Raw genomic sequence first — 22,024 nt, forward strand, 5'->3', positions numbered from 1 at the left:
CCAAGTGAAGTAAATTTTTTCATTGTTGATATTTACTAATAACTTGTTATGTAACTGTAAATAATATAAAAAATATTAAAAATTAAGTAAACAAATTCTTTACACATTAGTTATTCTTTCACAATGCAGTCATTTTGACTGTCTTTGGGCAATATAGGCATATACTAAGTTTCAGTCTTTCTAATGTTCATAATTCATCATTGTCATTAACAAAATTTTGCATTTGCCTTGGTTTAAAAAATAATGTAGTGTATCTGTGTATGATCCTGTATTTTAATAAATTAAAATATAGTATTTTAACGTAAAGTTGACTTTTTTTCGCAGTAAAATGCCTGCAGAACATTTGTATAAATTAATAAGTCCTGTTGCAGAACATTTGAAAATATTATGCTTATGAGTTTGATTGTAGTGTACACTTCTGCTTAACTGTCATGGTTTGGATGCTTTGGACTAGCAAAGGTAGAGCTAGGGTTCACAGCTTATGGGGAAACACTGTTTTTGCACTCCTTTACAATATAATCTGAGATTCAGTGAGTTTTTCAGGGCCAATTTAAGCTTTATATTAAGATAAAATTTAAATCAATCACACTTGGTATTAGATTGTTAAAATTTTCACTGAATAATATTTTCTAACTTTAATGGATACAATGCAATATTTTTCAAAAATGCTTTTTTTTAATACATTCAGTTTATACATTCAGTTAAGTTCTCCTTAGATTTGGTTTAAAATTTAAGTCTGTTACACTCAAATGTTTCTGATCACATTTATTGTTTTTGATATATTAAATGATAAGCGTTTACTCCAAAGGCATTTTTCATTGAATGTGTTGCAAACTTGTTAAAATTAATTTAAAAATAGCTACAAAATAGGCGTCCTATCTAATTTTGGGTTAAATATATTAAATTGGGAGAAATTTTGAACTTGTAGCTAGTAAATGAAACTGGGGTTACTTAAGAGACAAAAATTTTGTTCTGGAATTTACTTTTCATTTTCATTATTTTTCATGAATTTAGCACCCCTCTAAGGCTGTAGATGTCTCCTCTTGCCCCCTCCCCCATTTGCTATGCTCTAGAGCACTTAGTTGCAATATCATCATCCTAACCAGTATGGGTACAACCACCAAAAAAAGGGTCAATAAACTGTATACTTGAGATTTTAAATAATATGCAAAAATCCGTAGCGATAATCAGTTGTATTTATTAAAAATATAGTTGTAATGTATAAAAAAATATAGGGATTTAAAAAAAAATAAACATTGAGAAAATTCGCAACAGTAATAGTTGATAAAAAGATGAATACAGCATTTCCCTATAAAATAAAAACCATCAAAATAAATTAATTTTACAATTAGTTCCAATTCAAATACCAATTTATAAATAATTCTATTGATGAAATTTAAGCACAATATATTTTTTAAGTTTTAATATAAAAATATCAATTTCATCTATCAGAAGAAATATATTAAAATACAGTTTAACTCTCAAAAGTATGGTTAATAAGATTATAGCAACTCACCAAAGCTTCAATGAACTCTTCATGCATTCGCACACGCTTTATTCTTACCCAAATTCGTCTATTACGCTCACTGTGAATATCTTTTCGATGTCTTTCAAATAATAACATATTGTGCAACAGTAAAATTTGGCTTTTCAATACCTCTATTTCTTCTGGAGGTGGTTTTCCTGACGAAAGAGTAATTTTCAAACATACTTGTGATTTATGAAATTTTAAATAAAGTTGGTAATAATAGATTGGCAATAATTAAGTTTTTAAATAGAAATAAGGAACCATTTATGTAAAAAAAATTTAAATTTTTTGAATTGAATGTAGGGTTTAGTGGCACAAAGCCTTAAAATTTTTGAAATGAAGCTTTTGAAAATCACAAACAATTGAATTATTAGTTACTTTACCAGAGCTATATTTTATATATCTTTGCCCTTAATGAAATAGAATAAATTTTTGCACATTAAACACTGGTGTGCATGGCAAAACGCAGTTTTATGTCCAAAAAAAAATTTCATGGTAATAGCTATATGCATATAACTATGCATATATATTATATATGCTATATGCATATATATTATATAAACACAAATTATAAAATAATATAAAATATAAATTTTTTTAATGGGAAAACGCAAAGGTTTACTTCGGGACGCATTCCTTTATAATGGTAAATGCAATATTTCAAAATAAAGAATAAATATCCTAAGATAAAAATTACTCTTTATAATGCATCTCTATATATATTGCATGTACGCATACATACAAATACATATATACATATAGAGAAGAAGGATAAATATAGGTCTTAGGCAGAGGAAAAAGACAAAATATTTAATTATTATTAGAGAGAGAACAATTATCCATGTGACACAAATCGAAGTGTGCCAATATAAAAATTAGGGAAAATCTTACAAAATAAATTTGTAAAGTTTTTCGTTTTCGGGAAATTTGAGTAATAACAATAGGTCTATTAGATAGGTCAAGGGAAAAAGTCGTTCTCACAGTTCAATTAAAGGGAAAAATCAAAAATGTTACGCAATGCAAAACTTGAAGCCAAAAATAGAGTAAAAGATAGGATGCGAATATTAAAGTGTGAGAAAGAGAGTTTAGCTTTGAATATTAAATAAGGAAATAGAGTTAAACAAAGAAAAAACATAAAAAGATTAGTTTCAGCTTTTTATGTTATATATATATATTTATATATATAGTAGTTTTAATTCATCATCATCTATCATCCTCGAAACCACCTACTTCCGTGTTGAAAGGTACCAGTCTGCCATGATAAGAAAAGTCCCGAATACTTAATAGATTTATTCTTTTCCTTAGAAATCTAACTGTAGTAGTCAGTCTTTGTCCTGCAACGCTGCGTGTAGGCAGCTCTCTGCTATTGATGTTGCTGTTATACTTATTTTCCTTCTTTATCATATTTGTTAAGTTTAATTTTTAAATTATTGTTTTTTTTTCCTCCCTTGCTCCACAAATCACTACATATATCACTACAAATACATACATACATGTATACATAAATATATATATATACATATAAGTTTTCAAATGATAAAATATTAATTAAACAGCCTTAAAATGATTTGCTGACTAAATAAATAATTATGGTTAAGGAACTACTAAACAAATGATTTTAGTACAGAACGAAAACAATTTTAAGACTAGTTTTGGAACAAGAAAAAGACTTAATTTGCAGTTCCCAACAATGTGTAAATTTTCATAATCAAAAATTTTTACTAATAAGTAAATTCTCAGGACAGATTTTATCTTAAAGTTTGTGTTTTCTTGCGAAACAGGTTTTGAGTCGTTTTCTATTATGATTATAAACTTACAGTGGAACAGTATTATAAAATCGAAAGACGCAACACTTTTTTCAAAATTTTTTGTCTAATCTTTCCAGATTTTAGAACACTTCAAATAGCTTCATTTTTTTTCAAGTTCCATTATTGAGCGGTATATAACAACAGAAAATGAGAATACAATAAAATCATACTCTAGATCATCTACTAATATGCATATAATATTAAAAAGTAGTTAATATAATATAATATAATATAATATGTATTTCTGAATCTTGACTTCTATTTTAATCTTTTTGTTTAATGCGCACATGTCCATGCCTATGCACCTAAGCCATATTTTCCAAAGCCATGGTAGGGGTAGGATTGCTCTATGATTTTGGTCAAGTGATAAGGACAGTACCTGAATTGGTATCCCTCTCTCAAAACTAACAGGAAAACTTTAAGCTATGACTCATTGCATGGCATTGCGCTGCTCATACATACTAATAGGAGCTGGTAGGAAGGAATTCACAATACTGAGCTCTCCACCAGCTGAATGAGCAATGCCATTTCCAAACGTGCTACCTGAGTGCTTGTATAATATACACAGGATAGGAAACAACACAAAAAATTAAATGAAGAGAAAAAAAATAGTCATTCATAGAAAATAAGTTTTGATAATTACCACCAAAATGTGTCCAATCTGTGTCTTTCCTAGAAGTCAAGGGCAAATAATTCAAGTATGTTGCATTGCCTTGTTGAATGTAAATGTCCAGAAGTTCTGGTGGCGAAAAATATTTTGGCATTTTACTTTGAGATATATTTTGCTGTCCAATGGAAACCGGCTGTTCCAAAAACAGCGAAGGATTTACAACAGCTGGCAAAAGCTGTTGATATGCTGGAAGTATCTTATTATTGGATAAGGAAGTCTCACTAGGCAAAGATACAAAGGCACTCGTTGTGGTAGTAGTTATATCACTGCAACATGTCACAATGGTAATGTCTGTCTTTTCAGATTTCTCCCCATTGCAAATACTTAGTTCAGCTGAGCTGCTTTCAGGCTTAAAATCAGCAGGGCAAGATATAGATCTAAAGACTTTAGGTTTTTTAACAACTGGAGCAATGTCAGGAGCTGGACCGCAATGACTAAAGAATCGATAGCGAGCAAAAGACGGAATACACGAGGGTAAATCACTCTCTTGCATGCTGTTGTACATCTCATCTGTATCATCTTCTGTGCTTTTGGTGAGGCTATCAGATCTTCCGGAAAGTGACATGACAGTATTAGTTAAATTGGCTGGCTCATCAGTTAAGTTTTGAGTAGTGGAGCAAAAGGGAGTATCTTCCCTCAATTCTTCTGAATTCAAGCTATGTTCTAAAGCTTGAGTGGTTATTTCTGAAACCTCTCTATCAACATCTGTAAGGAAAAAATTGCATTTTTATACTTTGAAGAAATTAACACAAAGAGCATAAATATGTAAATAAAATTTCAAAACTAAAATTATTAACAGCTTTAAGTTCAATTAAGGGTTCACATTTGAAAGCCAGAGGTCAGGTACAATCGGTCCTCCATAGGAAATTGTAAAACTCCTGCTTTTTAGCCAATTTTAAAAAAAAAAAACTACTTAGCATAAAAAGTTTTGTAACTGTTTTTAAACGAATTTCAATAAACTTTGATAAAAAAGTATCTGAATTTTAACATTATAATTCCAAAATGTTTAAAAATAAAGGTACAGTAGGGAAACGATTATTCTGAACGATCGGGACCATCGCTATTCCGGATAACTGATTTTTCCGGTTTTCTGAATCGCTACAAAAAGCCGTTTTTTTTATTGTTAAACCCAACAAAAAAAAAAAACATTTTGGAAAAAATCTTAAAAAGAAGAAAAAACGATGAAGTAATACACTAATGATTATTTCCAAAATGATGGTAAGGTAAACATCTTTCAAAAAAGAAAGAAAAATCCTAAAATCTTACGAGGAAAAAAAAATTTTTTTTTTTAAAATGGCTGGAAAATTCATCGAATTTCGTTCCGGTTTTTTGGTTTTCCAGTTTTCTGATTTCCGGATAACGGGTTCTGTACTGTATCAGAATTTTTTCAATATTTACATGTTTTTTCAATATTTACATGTTTTTTTAAGGAAAGTTTGTTTTCCACATATTTTGGTTAAGGAGTATTTCCTTTCATCACAATAGGTTCCATATAAATTAAAACTACTTTGCTACTCATTCTACCACGGTAAACATTGCAGAATAGATTGGCTTACATAATAGATATTTAAGTTTTAAAAACCTATTTGTTTTACAAAATTTAAAAACAATTATACATGGAATAATATAATTCCATAAAATAAATTGATAAATAGATCATAATATTATTGTTTGACTTACCATCTTCTTTAGCTTCAGCAGATATTGAGCATTTTTCTGGAATTATAACCATTATATCTGAATCTGTACTGTTTTGACAAAATATTTCTGACTTCTGCATTTTCACAGTATTCAAATTATTATCTTTGTGCACATTATTAAAATCTAAAAATGATTCAAGTATTAGTCAAAAGTGATAGAAAATTGCTATTTCTATATTGTTTATATAATTTTTACAATAACAGTGACATGTAGAACCTTTATTATTGTCGTAGAAAGCCAGATTATCATATAAAAATAATGAATTCAAGCATTAGGGAGTTTTTCAAAAAGGCTCAGATAATTGATATCTTTTTTCACACAGACCTTTTAATAATAAATGATTGAAAAATATATTTAGTAACAAATTGAGATATATAAGAAAACTAACTGTAGCACATTCAAATAAAAATGGGTGTTGTACAAGGGATATTAAAAAATTGAAGTTAAAACAGAAAGAAAAAAAAAAATATGATATATTCATTCTACTTCCTCCCTATTTGTAAGTTTAAACTTAAGATTTCAAATATTTTTTATCAGCTGATTTTATGAATAGACAAATTAAATTACCCATTCATAAAATGAGTTAGTTTTGGAAATTTTAAAATTCCTAGATAGAAACTTATTTTAATAGACATTAGGCCCTATATTACTTAAAAAATCATAACATACATTGTCAATACACTTACAAAAATATTGATTTCCTTTACGTAACATTTAAGTATTTAGGTAAGAATATTCAAAATTCGTAAAATAAATTTTAAAAAATTAATTATCAAAAAANTAGACATTAGGCCCTATATTACTTAAAAAATCATAACATACATTGTCAATACACTTACAAAAATATTGATTTCCTTTACGTAACATTTAAGTATTTAGGTAAAAATATTCAAAATTCGTAAAATAAATTTAAAAAAATTAATTATCAAAAAAGAAACTGATAGACTATTAATGCACAAAACAAAAAAAAATTTTTTTTAAACAATGAGCATTCTAATTAAGGATCAAATGTTAAAGCTATGATAAACACTCATTAAAATACTTAAATTTTGTTTTATTAAATACGTTATTGATAATTCAACACATCTTAAGATTTTTTTAAGCTGCAACAGTACAGTAAAGAACCGATTATCCGGAACGATCGGGACCATAGCTATTTCGGATAACTGATTTTTCCGGTTTTCTGAATCGCTACAAAAAGCCATTTTCTTTATTGTTAAACCCAACTAAACAAATATATATATTTGGAAATAGTCTTAAAAAGAAGAAAAAACGATGAAGTAATACACTAATGATTATTTCCAAAATGATGGTAAGGGAAACATCTTTCAAAAAAGAAAGAAAAATCCTAAAATCTTATGAGGAAAAATTTTTTTTTTTAAATTGCAGGAAAATTTATTGAATTTCATTTCGGTTTTTTGGTTTTCCGTTTTTCTGATTTCCGGATAACGGGTCCTGTACTGTAATAGTTTGGTGCCCACAATAGTGAATTATATAGTTTAGATCAATTATAATTACCATGTAAATCTGATTTTTCAGGTATATCAATATCACTCCTCAGAAGCTGAAAAATAGAGCAAAACCTTTATTCAAATTCAGAAATAGTCTGAATTACACACACATATATATAGTTATAGTACTATCTATATATATACATAAAAGAATAATATTTGCCCAGAAAAAGAACTGAATTTGTTTCTCTTTAGTAGCAATAATAATAAAATTATTTTAAAAAAATTAATATTTAAATTATTTAAAAGTATTTATAATACCGCAATGGCTCCATGAATGAAGTGAAAAATCAGGCAATGTAGTAACTGTATAATGCAGCTTTAGTTACTTTTTTTTCCGAATGGCAATGCCAATAAGTGACAAAATATTTAGATAAATGTTTCCAACTTAAGATGTGTTAAAAGTTCTAATTATTTTTTTTTCATTCCAGCAACCAAGTAATCAAAATACTACTGATAATAATAAACACTAATCACTTGCAATATTCATTTTAAAATTTATATGAATACATAATGTTAGAATTTAAAAAAAAAAACCAACTAAATAAATAAAATTTATTGCCTTAAACCGATTTGAAATTTGATGAAAACTAATAAATGTAGGATTTACGGAAAAGGAAAATGTGTCAGCATAAGTGTCGAATTGTTGAATTTATATTTATTTATAAATAAAAATTATTGCCTTAAGCCGATTTGAAATGTGAAATTTACTGAAAACTAAATGTAGGATCTATAGAAAAAGAAAATGTGTCAGTATCAGTGTCAAATTGCTGAATTTATATTTATTTATTCACAAATAAACACAAAAGGCAAGGAACTTAAAAAATATAAGAAACAAATAAGTTATCCTTCTTACCTCAGGTTTTGCCTCAACAGCAAAGTCTAAAGGAATACTTTCTTCTGTAGAAGACTGCATAACATTTTTAAAAGCCCACTCGCCTGCATTGTAAAAATATATGTTTGAAACTTTTTTTCTCCCAAGTAATTCCAACTCAGATATCAGATTTTAAATCAACACATAACAAATAAAGCTTATCAGATTAATAATAGCTTTATACAGTAAAGTGTATCAAGCAAGCAAAAATTATTCTCTATTTGCAACATTTTATCTGTTTGACTATTTCATATCTTTAATTTTTAAATTGTGATGATTAATTTGATTATGAAAAAAATACTGAAATTTGTTTTGTTTACTGCAAGTTATCTCTGTCAAAATAAAAAATGAAAATTAGAGGCAAAAATATAACATGACTTTGACAAAGCATTGCAAATGTGTTTCATTTAACAGACTGAATACCCATTCTTTATATGGAGTGACAAAATGTAAATGATTGTTAAATAAGTGCTTAATCATTATCAGTGATTATTAATCAGTGCTATAAAATCATGCATAAAACTGAAAGACATGAACTGAAAAATTAATAGTTAAAATAATTCCAATTTTTATTTATTTATTTATTATTATTGTTGCCCTTACCCCAGGAGCTTAATGATATTAAATTAACCAAAAACTGCTTTTAGATGTTCATCCCATCAATTGTATTCAGCATTATTTGGCATGGTGCTGTTGCTACAGGTCAACTTATGATAGTCAATTACCACAATCACTCAATTTTCCTGTACTTATTCCTTTTCAGAAGCCGTAACAGACATATTACCACAGTATCTAAAGTAGGCACCTTTTTACCTATATTACTAAATTTGATATCCATTAAAACATTATCAAAATAAAGCACCATTGGCATCATTGCACATTCTCTCCATTAATTTTGATAACAAAACACACTTTTTATTTCAATCAACATATGTTTTAAATTATTTAGTTTTACAAAAACAGGTTTTAAAAGAGTAACTATGTACAAAATAACATGTGGTTCAAGATAACTTAAGGAGTACTAATTTAGTGACAGGGCTCTCCCATGCTATCAATTTTAATCATTGAGTTTATACACTCATGGAAAAAAAAATTAGCACACCCAGAAATAATTGCGCCCACCCATCGACGCCTCCGTTTGGAGTTTTGCCATGCACGAGGACACTGGACTGATGCAGAATAGAACCAGGTCGTCTTTAGCGACGTATCCAAATTCAATCTCAGCAGTGATGACAATCGTGTTCATGTGTGGAGACCCCGTGGTGAACACCTCAATCCTGCCTTTGCTGTACAGCGACACACCGCTCCCACAGCTGGTGTGATTGCATGGGGTGCCATTGCCTACAATACACGGTCACCCCTAGTATTGTTCCGTGGCACCATGACAGCCCAGCGGTATGTCCATGAAATCCAGCAACCATATGTGTTGCCATTCATGTAACGGCTCCCAGGAGCAATTTTTCAACAAGACAATGCTCGGCCTCATATGGCAAGGGTGTCACAAGACTGTCTCTGTACAGTTACTACCCTTCCTTGGCTTGCTCGATCCCCAGATTTGTCGCCAATCGAGCATATCTGGGATCATTTGGGACGGCGAGTTGGGCATCCCACGAGTTTGAACGAACTATAGGCAAGGTTACAGCAAATACGGAACAAAATGTCTCAAGACATCATACAGAACTTGCATGCCTCAGTACCTGATCGTATTGCATCGTGCATTTGCGCTAGAGGGGGTTCAACGGGGTATTAACTCCTCCGTTCTTTCGCCTTTTTCTCTAAAATAAATTATCCTTTTTCTTTGATTTTCTAATCACTTACTTAGATCAAAGTAGTCATTACGTATGAAAAATTTCGTTTCGNTACAGTTACTACCCTTCCTTGGCCTGCCCGATCCCCAGATTTGTCTCCAATCGAGCATATCTGGTATCATTTGGGACGGCAAGTTGGGCATCCCACGAGTTTGAACGAACTAGAGGCAAGGTTACAGCAAATACGGAACAAAATGCCTCAAGACATCATACAGAACTTGTATGCCTCAGTACCCGATCGTATCGCATCGTGCATTTGCGCTAGAGGGGGTTCAACGGGGTATTAACTCCTCCGTTCTTTCGCCTTTTTCTCTAAAATAAATTATCCTTTTTCTTTGATTTTCTAATCACTTACTTAGATCAAAGTAGTCATTACGTATGAAAAATTTCGTTTCGTTTTGACGACTCCTTCTTGGTGCGCTAATATTTTTGTTCATGAGTGTATATGAATAAAACATATATAATGAATAACATAATGATAATTTTCATAATCAATATAAGAAGCTTTAATAATAAAGAACATGGAAAAAACTTATTTTTTAATTTAATAGAGCTGCAAATTAGAAAACACTGCAGATACAAACTTTTAAACATTTGAAAAACAGAACTGTATACAGTTTTCAACAATATACTAAACTAATGAGAAAAATAAATTTTTCTAACAGCTATATGTATATTAAAAAAAGTAAATAACCATATAGAACTAATTTTACCTTTGGCAACAGGAGGAAGTGACAAGTTGCTAGAGGAATAAGAAAATGAAGATTCTTCACATATTTGAGATGGTGACCAAATCTGCTCTTGATCTGGTTGGATATTTTCATTTAAAGCAGGAGTGGCTTCAACAATCACAGAAGAATTGCTCAAGGAAGAATAGTTTATACTACTAAAACCATCTAAAAAAATAATATAAATTATCACTAATAATATATATTAGGAGGGGGAGAAAGAGAATAATTTTTCAGTAATTAAAATTTCTTTTATCCACTCTTTATATTGATAAAACTTTCAACTACAGCTACATTTAAATTAGTTGGCATTTTGAAAAACCTTAGTTATCAAAAATATGCTCTACTATAGTTATGCTCAGTGTGTGGAAAAGATAAAACAACCGGAAGATAAAAAGAAGTTCAAGATGAAGGACAGTGTTGTCAAATTATTTATTAAAAATAAATATGCAATTTAATAGTGATTAAATTAATTATGGGAATTAAAGAAATTTTCATCTGGGGTGACTTTGTGTAGGACGAATTCTAATTAGAATCATGTAAATATTGTTAAAAGTAGTTTTATTTGCTCAACATAATGTAATTCTTCTTTTCTTTAATATAAATTTCATATAAAATCAAACAACCTTTTGATGTTTGGTGTAAGTGAAGATTAATTCACTCAGTATTTTAGAAATTTGAAAAAAAAAATACAAATCAGATATTAAAAATCCAATGAATATTGCCCATTCAACAAGAATGCTATAAACTATAGATTTACACCAAAATCTTTAAACCTCTGATTTAAATTAATGCTAGAACTACTCACATTCTACAAGGTATTCTGACCATGACATACTGCTCTTGTTTCTCAATAATATATAATTTTTACAATAGATAACAGAATGAAAAAAAATTTAATGTTTAAAAAATTGACTTTAAATTTCTAAACCAACTATGAAGGTTAATATAGCAATTAAACAAGAAGCTGAAAACAAAAAATCTACATAAAAAATTCATAATTGGTTTCTAAACATGCATAGATACTTTGTTTAAATTCCATATTCATACATAATAATTTAGTGGGAAAGCATGCAGATTTCTATAATTAATTTTGTAAGACCAGAAAGTATTATAGCAATATTATAAATGTTTAAATATTAACTTTCCTATGAAAGTTGTTAAATTTAAACTAATAAGTTAGCTTCAAATGATAATGCAAATGCCCTATAAAATGGTATCATATACTATATAAGTACAATTCAACGACATAAAAAGTAATAAATAGATAGTGGCACGTTAAATATTTTCATGAACTTATAAAGATGTTTTTGACAATTTACATAAATAACAAAATTTAAACAAATATATTTAAGTAAAATATATCAACAAACCATTGGTTGAGAGGTTTTCAGTTTGGGATGAAACAGACAAAGAAGCATTTCTGAAATTTTCATAGCATCCTTCAATTGAATCCAGAGAAATAGAAGCACATTCAACTACAATGTCATGGTATGCCATTCTTTTCCATCTAAACACATTTTAATTAATGATTAACATTNTGAACAAGATTTACATAGGAACTTGTGTCCGAAAATTAAAACTGCGACCGCTAGAGGGCGATAATTGCACGCAAACGGGAGAGTGGGAAAAACAATCATTTCAGGCGTGGGCGTTGAAGGAGAAGGATGAATGAGTTTAGTAACGCAGAAATGGCCGACATGAATTACGTATACGGCGCCGCTGATGGAAATTTACGAGCCGCGGCACGGACGTACCTTGAGCGCTTCCCAAACAGACGTCAGCCAAGTCATGTTTTGTTTGGACGATTGCACCGCAGATTATGTGAATCAGGTGCTTTCGTAGCACGTAGCCACATCGGTCGAGAACGTGCTACACGCACATCTGTCGTGGAGGAAACCGTGCTACAGGAGTATGCCATCAACCCGTAAAGAAGTCTCCAAGAAGGCGAACGTGTCTTGGGTGTAGCTCGTTCCACCATAATGCGCCTACTGCACGATGACATGCAACACCCTTACCACTTCCAAAAAGTACAGGCATTGTGTTCTCATGCTGGAATTTGCTACAGATGGTCGCACAGCCAGATTTTCCATCATGGATTTTGTTTTCTGATGAATCCTGCCTTACAGGGGATGGTGTCGTGAACCTGCACAACATGCACGTATAGGCGCATGAAAACCCAAGATATACACGTGCCCATGCACATCAACAACGTTTCAGCGTAAACGTTTGGGCTGGTATTATCGGTGACATGTTGATTAGTCCTTACCTTCTACCTGAACGCCTCGACGGAAATACCTATCGCATTTTTTTAGAAAGAGTTTTGCCGGATCTGATGGGTGACGTTCCAGTCGCTACACGCCGAAACATCTGTTTTCAGCATTGTGGAGCGCCTGCCCACTTTAGCTACACTGTTCGAGAATACCTCGATAGGATTTATCTTAATCGCTGGATCGGTAGAGGCGGACCAGTCCCATGGCCGCCGCTATCCCCCGACCTGACTCCCTTGGATTTCTACCTGTGAATACACATGAAGTCCATAGTGTACAAGACACCTGTAACATCGGACATGGATCTTATCGCCAGGATCGCGGAAGCGGCAGCACGTGTCCGTGACACCCCTGGCCAATTTGAACGGGTTCGTGAATCCATGCGCCGACGCTGTGAAACGTGCATTGTGGCGAATGGAAGGAACTTTAAGCATTTGCTGTGATGTCATGATGTTTTATAATAAAAATCATATTAACACCGCTATCGATATCATTTTTTTTCTCCTCATCCAAACCTGCCCTTATCGCCCTCTAGCGGTCTCAGTTTTAATTTTCGGACACAAGTTCCTATGTAAATCTTGTTCATCATGATATGACAGACCAGCATGTTAAGTTTGTAAACGACNTTCTGTACATGCTATTTACTGTTAGTTGCGTTGCAACTATTAAAAGGTAATTTAAAATTTATCTCATAAAAATTTTTTTATTTCATATTTTATGGAACAAAGGTTTTTCATTGAACAAAGGTATCTTATCTTATTGAACAAAGATATCTTATCTGATTGAACAAATGTATCTTATTGAACAAAGGTATTCTATTGAGCAAAGATATTAATATATTTTAGATAATCTTACTTATATTGGTCGAGATATAAATGTGGCTTCTTTTAAGTCAAATATGAGAACCATATAAACATTGGAAATAACAATCTATTATAAGTAAACACATATTGTCATGAAAATAAATCAGTGGGTGAATATCTTTCCACTTAATTAAAAAATATGAAATGAATTGACAAGAAGAAAGCCTAAAAGGTATATTTTTAAAATTATATATTTCAATATATTAGTAGAATTATTCACCTGCTAACACTAAGTTCAGTTTCTTTTGATGCAGTTACAAGCAAAGGATGCAGTCTTACTCGTTCAAGCATAGGCTATAGAAAAATAAAACAAATAATTCATGAAATATCCTAAAAATTAAAAAATATATAACAGGTAATCAATCAGAAAATCATTAACAAATCTGTTAAAAAGGCGTATTCACTTTAGTTTCAAACAGATTTGAACTTACACTAAAGAAAAAGTTATAAAATTTGCTTTTTAAACATAATAAAATATTATTCCAGCTTTCAAAAAAAAAAAAATAAATAAATTAATACAATCCATACCAGTACAGAATAAGTGCTTAGTAAAAGAAGTTAACAGTTGTACTTATTATATTCATTGAAAATATATATTCAGTCAGAATTGGATCTGAACTAAATTAGGAAGCTTACGGCGAACTAAAATTAGAGAAATGTAGTAAATTTCGCAGAAAATTGAAAAAAGGTGACAGGATTCTTATATAGAATGTAACTATTATATAAAATAAATGCCTGATCATCCAATATGAGGTTTACCAGAGGCCTGGCTTTAAAACAAAATTCTGTATGTACAAAATGCTACAAAAAAAAAGAGTTTTAATTACTATACTATTAGTTACTTATTGAATCTTTTTTATGCTACTTTGTCTATGTGAAATTTTGATGAACATTTTTCTGTAAGTTTGAGTTTTTGTTCTGAAATTTCTTGTTCACTTTAGATTCCTAAAAAATCGAGGCACTCAAAATAAAAGCCAACCAAGCTCAAATTTTGAGGTAAATGCATGATAGTAGTATATTCATGCCATCTTTGCGTCATGTGTTGAAATATCAAATAAATTTCAAAGTACCCTAACTCCCATAATTCACATTCAAAATTTGCCTGAAGTGAAAACGAAATTAGTTTTTGTCTTTTGGCTCACTTTTATATCAAAATAAGAGTAGAGATTTATTAATAAAATAAGAGTTTTATTTTAAATACCTAAATTCTGTGTTGTGATACTCTGAATCAATATGTAGAATATTTTCCTTTTACATATTTTAATGCTAATCTTTTAATAGACAAAATATTACTAAAAACACTAGTTAAAATGAATAAGTGATTTAACAAATTAAAATACAAGGGTGATATTCCAAAACAATTTAGAAAATTATCTGTAGAATTATAACAACAATGATTGCTTATTAATCACAGCAACCAATTTAAATTAGTATTAAAAAAAAAAAAAGACTTATACAGAAGGAACAAGATAATTCAAAAACTATTACAAAGAATTCAAAATAAATAAATTACCTTAATAACTTGGATAAAAACTTCAAAATTATCCTTAGTGCAGTCTTTTCCTCCATAGAATGAGCGAAGATAAGCAAGGAAGTTACATGGGTACATTCCATATAAGCGATGAAAAAGAGAATAAACCCCCGTTTGAAGATGCATATTCAATATTTCTGATAAGGTGCCTAGAAAAATTTATTACAAATGTTATAGACTTTAAGACGAAGCAATAAATTAAGATAAAAACCATCCCTAAAGCACAGAACAATGAAGTTTTATGTAACAAGCCAATTTATAAAAAGTACTACTTAGAAAGTAAAAAGTGTATGTTTAATTTTCATTATTTCACAATGTTTAAAAGCAGAAATTTAATCGCCACAAAAAATTTTATTTTTAAATAACTTATAAAACATTATTATACAACTACATTTAATAATCATGAACATTGATTAACTCTGCATTAGAGAAGAAATTCCTCTAAATAAGATTTCAAAAATGGTACAGTATAAACTAAACAGTAATGTTGTTTTCATTTGATCAACAATTATAGTGAAAGAGGAAAACATGGATTTAGTTAATACTGTTATTAAATTTTATTCAAATTCACACAGATTTGATTTTATAACTACGTCTTCTGCTTTACAATGGGCGATATACAATGTGTATCTTGATCTAACGGCTTTCCTTCATAACTCTAAATGGTGATAATGTTATCACTGTATTTAACGTTATTCTGAGAGTCTACTTTTCATTTGGGCAACCCTTGAATATCTTAGCAAAATATTTTTAATCAAAAACTTTTTTAAAAAAATTAAAAAACTAACTGTTTTATTTTTTGAACACAAGTTTCAGAAACTTGGAAAAGTTCCTGTCTCCAATTTGAATCACGCCTCCTTATCTACGTAGATACTCGAAAGAGAATGATGCTAAAAATAAAGAATAGGCTTACTTGGTTTCTTAATATTCCATGCTGCTAGTCTTGAAAATACATCAAAAGTATCGGGTAGCATTGGTCCAAATTGGTGGGGTATCAACGGTAGGATACAAATGACGATAAAAAGACCACTTAGCAAGTTCGGAGAATTAGAGTCAGTCTAGATTAAAATTAAGAAAAACATTTAAAAAATAATTATACATAACAATAAGTAATTAACCCATTAAAGTAATAGTTAAACAAAAAATTAAAAACACTACATTCAAAAATTTTGTACTACATTACAATAGGTGAGAAATAAAATCTATACTTTTAACATGTTCAACAAGGTCTGCATTAAACGCTGACTGGAGATTTTGTGTAACCAAGTAGGCTGTTTGAAAACAATCCTTCCAAGAAGTTGTAAAGCACTATATCTTGTGGCTTCATTCTTTATCATATCATTGATTTTTTCAAAGATGTGCTATAAATGGAGAGAAAAAAAATGCAACAGAAATTCACTTGAAAAAGTAGATAATACAAATAATACACAAGAAACATACCAGAATCATGGAGGAAAAGTTTTTACCCAAATATATACCTGACCCTGAGGAAAAGCAATAACTCTTCCAAAAATTTATATATACAGTGAAACCTCCTGTTATGGACACTCCTGCAAAACGGACGCCTCTCAATATGGACACATTTTTAATTTCCTGTGAATTTTCTATAAATAAACCATTATGTATATTCTCCGCAAAGTGGACACTGGCGTAACCGGACAGTAATTTTTGCCCTGAAACATTTTTTTTTTATCTCTTCATACCGGACACTTTTTCTAAATTTAAAAAAAAAAAAAAAAACTATTTCTGCTTTAAATTTTAAGAAAAAAATATAAAAATTTTCACCATTTTCAAAAGGTGTAAATTTTTTGCCTTCTCCATAACTAAAAATATTTTTAAGAAATTTCATTAATAAAGAATTAATTTCTCTCCTGTCACCTTGCCCTATCTTTGTTAAGAAAGGAGAGAAAATGATACTGTTCCTGTGAAATAATTCGGGCAGCGGCATCAGGACGACGCAGGATATGAGACCCCACAATTTCAAACGATGTCTTAAATGCTTCTTCCGCACTGAAAGTTTCTGTCATTTTCTTATCAATTTGAAGACTCTATTTAACAAAGCTGTGGTAAAAAGAGAGAACAGAAATATAATCTTTGAGTTGTTTATATAAATGAAACATTTATTCAGACACTTGATAGATATCAATTGTCTATAATCAACTCCATAGGTCCTCATGCTTTACATGTATGCATTGTTTCTTTTCTGAGCATCGTGGGAGGTTTACTTTCAAGAAGGTATTCATCACATATCCTATAAAGTGATGGGTAGGTGTTAGGGGATGTAAACCTAATAATTGAAACCAACTCAGGACTAAAAGCTCCTATTTGGTATCATATGACTAACTTGAATATCTGTGCTAATAGGAAAATTATATTCATTTTTCTGTAGCTACATCTAGAATTATGTATCATTATCAAAGTTTTTCATATGCTTTTTCCGTATAGAATTTCTTTTTTAAAGTTAAAATAAATATGCTTGCAAATAGTTATTGTAGATTATTCAATTATTTCTACATCTTCGAAAATATTCAAAAAACAATTTATGGTGTTAAACTTCGTCATTAGGGTACCCATCCCGTAAACGGACAACTCTCATAAACGGACAATTTTTCGGTCCCAAGAATGGCCGCTTAATCGAGGTTTTACTGTATGTATAGATATATACATAAATTCTTTCAACAAGAAACTACTATTTTAACTTTAACCTACAGATACTATATCATATACAGTTTGCTTCAATTTAAAATTACAAGATAAAGAATAAATTGCATAATTAAAAATTCACAAATGATTCTTAAATTTCCTACTTGACTGCATGTTATTTCATTCTTTAATTATAGTAATGCCTCTCAAAAAATTTAATATATTCAATAAAATGTCACATTACAAGAAATAATCGTCTTCAAATTCATAATCATAACTAAGATATTTCAGGTTACATAACATATGTAAAAAGTTTTATTGGGCTTACTCATAGTTCAAATGAAAAGAAAATTATAAATGCATAAGAAAATAAATACCTTATCATGAGGTTCTCTCACATGTAGAAGAACATCGAATGCACTTTCAGATTGAGTAGCAACATAGAATTCAATCAAACTGTTCAGAAGTTTAGAATCCTTATCTAAAAATTACAATATCCAATGAGTTATTATAACTTGAAATGTTTAAATAATATTGAAATCTCAAATAATAAACCATTTTTTAAAAAAAAGTTAAACACTATCTTAAATATTTTTTTAAAAATTTAATTCGTATCTTTCCAATGCTTAATAATTTTTAAAATTTTCAGAAAATTTTTATTAAATGGTTATATTTTCAAATGTAATAATTAATTTTATTGCTGAACATATTGTTATTGCTTACAAATCAATGTTATGCTACAAAAATAAATATCTAATTAATTAAGTAGAAAATATAAATATATAAGATTATTAGAAAGAATTAGTTGAAAATAAGAATTTACTTTATTTCTTATGACTTATTGTGAATATTTTATTATTTATTGTTTACATTAAATTTATTTATTATGATCCTACGATAAATAAATAAATAATGATAAATAAAATTGAGAAAAAGAATCCTGCTGAAAGTTTTATTTTTATAAACCTTTCAAAATATCAATAGAATAATAGCTTGACAATTCATGTACCAACTTTTAAGTTTGCTTTCAGAAAAAAATTTCCAAAGTAATAACAGAAATTTAGATTAAATCAGGTAAGTCTCCATTTGAAAATTATTAGCTCCCCCATCTTTAGAATGCAGGAATAAGATTGTTTTAATATCAAAAATGCTTTAAATAACATTTAAAAAAAATTATTTTATAGTGTATAAACTATATTTCTAAGATAAAAATTATTTTAAATTATCAAAAACTCATTTACAGATTAACAGAGCTTTGGGTAACAGAAAAATATGCAAATGTTAAATCCAATATTTAAGTAAAGATTTTAAAATTAACTTCAGTCATTAACACAATTAAATAAAAATTTCACGGCATACTGATATGATCATATCTGCATAAAAGAATTTCTGGGAATATCTCCTTAAGGTGAAATGACTCAGATATTTTGACATTCATGTTGAAACCAACTGCAAAAACTAAATTAGTTTAATGTCCTATGATAAAAACTAGAAGGTCAGGGGTAAGCTTAACCTCATTCTTTTATATGTATTGGAAAATCATGTTAAAATTTAAATAACATGCATCAATAAGACTGACTCACCAAACATAAGAAATAGGAAAAAAGCATGATCTGACAATGAGTCACCCTTTCAATTTGTGGACGACTTTTCGAAGGTAATCACTAAGGTAAACCACGATGCACGTGAAGTGGTAGTCAATAGACACAGATTTTACTGAACTACAATTTGATTCAAGCAATCACATACTTAAGTTGTTGTTTCTAATGCCACTTGCCATATGGGCAAGCCTGCTTGGTGAAACCGAGCAAATTTAAGGCAGAATGTGCATTTCTTGTTTTGTAGTGGCGTCATTTATGGCCAAGAATTCGACTTCTGCCACACCATACGTCGGACCCATTCATACAGCCACAGATCGTAATTTTGACCTGAATCAGAGAACAATCGATCTCCAATCCAGTACCCCCTCAGGTATTGATTTGTTATGGGAACATGGAGGACTTTTGCGACTCGACAGATTTAATGTGCATCAGTCACTTTACTACATGGAGAGTCTTCGGTCGGCGGGGTTCGAACCCATGAACTCTCGGACATGGGCCCAACGCCCTACAGACCACGCTATCCTGGCCTACACATACTTAAGTAATATCAGGATAAGGGCTGTTTATTTCTTAAGTATAAATAAATATATTTGATATATAATCTATGCTTAAAAATTATTATAATTAACTAAATATGAATTATTACAGTATTTATTAAAAGGGAAGATTGCTTCTCATGAAACATAAAATCAAAATTTTTTAAGAGAAGAAATAAGATAAAGGCTTACTAAATAAAAGAATATAAAGAAAACTAAATAGTCATACTGCTACCAAATAATATAAATAGTCTTACTGCTGTAGAGAGTATTCCGAATCACTTCCTTCAATGAATTAACAGTATCTGAATCATTAGATTCCAGGAGAATTAATAGCTCTGAAAAACTTTCAGGATTATTATATCCTGCTTTTTCATTCTTCTCTTTCCACTGAGGCATCTGTAAATAAACAAGAATTTTTTTAATTAAAAAAAGGAAAATAAATTATATTTTAAAGAGAGAGAAATTTTAAACGTTTGAAAACATTCTATTCTAGCAATTTATTTGAATAGAATGAATATTTTGTATAAAAGACCAATACAATGATATTAAATTTTAAAAGGATGCTTAAAAATTCTCATGGCAATAAAAATGTGTTAATCCTCTAATACCGTAGAGCCAAATTTGAAGAATGTCCTTTTCTTATAACGTAGAAGAAGCATAACATAGGTTTACTATGTGGAGAAGATATGTAAAGATAAATACAGTAAAATGTCCCATATTTAGAATTGATGGAATTTTGAAAATAGATTTTTAGGAACAATAGGTTTTTAAGATAAACAAGTCGAAATATGCATAATTCAATAAAAAATAACAAATAATTAACATTAATATCATACAACATTTTCTTAGAGATTGATTGATCATCAATTAACTAAAGAATGTTTAATATGATAAAATATAGGGTGACCTGGGGTAATTCCTGATCAAAAAATGCAAACATCTATTTTGTGAAAAAACTATTCAAGATAGAATTTTAATATTTACTGGAAATTTGAGGTTATATGAGATGAGTTCTATGCTACCTTCTTTTGTTTGAAAGTCTAAATAGAATTTAAAAGATTTTAAATTTTTAGTGATCAGGAATTACCCCTTCTCTTGATCATTTCTGGGGTAATTTCTGATCATTTCTGGGGTAATTACAGATCACCAGTTTTTATAGTAAATGGGCTGTTTAAAAATAATTATACAATGGTAATTAACAAATAAGACATTAAGATCAAACAAATAAATCAAAAAGATATTTTCAAGCAGCTATTAAAATTTTTTATTTAAAAGTAAATGTTTATTAACACTTCAGCTGTGGCAGCAGCTCTCACACTGAAATTTTCATTTTCAATCATTAAAAGAAATTTGCTATTTTTGCGTTCTAGAAGCTTAGTATCCTTTTCAGGCTTATAATTTCTCACCATATTTATATTAGGTTAATTTATCAACTTAAAAATTATTCTAACAATGAACACACATAAAATTAAGATAGAAGAAAGGTAAGACAAGCTAGAAATGGTGTATATCAGAACACATTTGTCTTATATACAGTTAAAATCAAATTTTGTCATTATAGTTAAAATGGATTTTATAGTTGTTCCACTTAATAAATATGAACTGTTATTTAAGAAAAGACAATTAACTATTTATTAGTTATTTTTTATACTATTTATAAGAAGAAATGAAAATGATCAGGAATTATCCCAGTGATCAATAATTACCCCATCTGTAGGGGGCAACATTTGATATAGTTTCCTATAATCAATTATAATGTTTACAGTAGATGTGAAACAATTAAACAAAAGCTTACACTATTTTTATATCAAAGAAAAAGAAAGTAACTCAAAATATTTATTATTAAGAGAAGGAGGGGGATCTTTGCAGAAATATGCACATTTTGAAACCCATCTTTGAAATGGAAAATACAGAAAGCATTTTAAAAGATACTTATTTTGTTAGATTAA

The 22,024-nt window shown here is 29.4% G+C and overlaps 1 protein-coding gene across 1 annotated transcript in view; it reads right to left on the bottom strand.

Annotated features, from left to right (window-relative positions):
- The window catches only part of LOC107448053 (tuberous sclerosis 1 protein hamartin), a 37,991-nt gene that overhangs the window by 10,722 nt on the left and 5,245 nt on the right, over nt 1–22,024 (bottom strand). The window contains exons 2-14 of the mRNA XM_043040296.2: nt 20,330–20,471; nt 18,313–18,416; nt 16,501–16,653; nt 16,206–16,350; nt 15,275–15,441; nt 13,982–14,055; nt 12,002–12,138; nt 10,614–10,796; nt 8,075–8,157; nt 7,226–7,271; nt 5,687–5,830; nt 3,980–4,711; nt 1,517–1,683 (exon numbers count right to left, since the gene is read on the bottom strand). Coding sequence (XP_042896230.1) covers nt 1,517–1,683; nt 3,980–4,711; nt 5,687–5,830; nt 7,226–7,271; nt 8,075–8,157; nt 10,614–10,796; nt 12,002–12,138; nt 13,982–14,055; nt 15,275–15,441; nt 16,206–16,350; nt 16,501–16,653; nt 18,313–18,416; nt 20,330–20,471 — 2,277 coding nt within the window. The remainder of the gene's footprint in view (nt 1–1,516; nt 1,684–3,979; nt 4,712–5,686; nt 5,831–7,225; nt 7,272–8,074; nt 8,158–10,613; nt 10,797–12,001; nt 12,139–13,981; nt 14,056–15,274; nt 15,442–16,205; nt 16,351–16,500; nt 16,654–18,312; nt 18,417–20,329; nt 20,472–22,024) is intronic.

Source organism: Parasteatoda tepidariorum, chromosome 10, assembly GCF_043381705.1.
Source record: "Parasteatoda tepidariorum isolate YZ-2023 chromosome 10, CAS_Ptep_4.0, whole genome shotgun sequence".
Classification (NCBI taxonomy): Eukaryota; Metazoa; Arthropoda; class Arachnida; order Araneae; family Theridiidae; genus Parasteatoda; species Parasteatoda tepidariorum.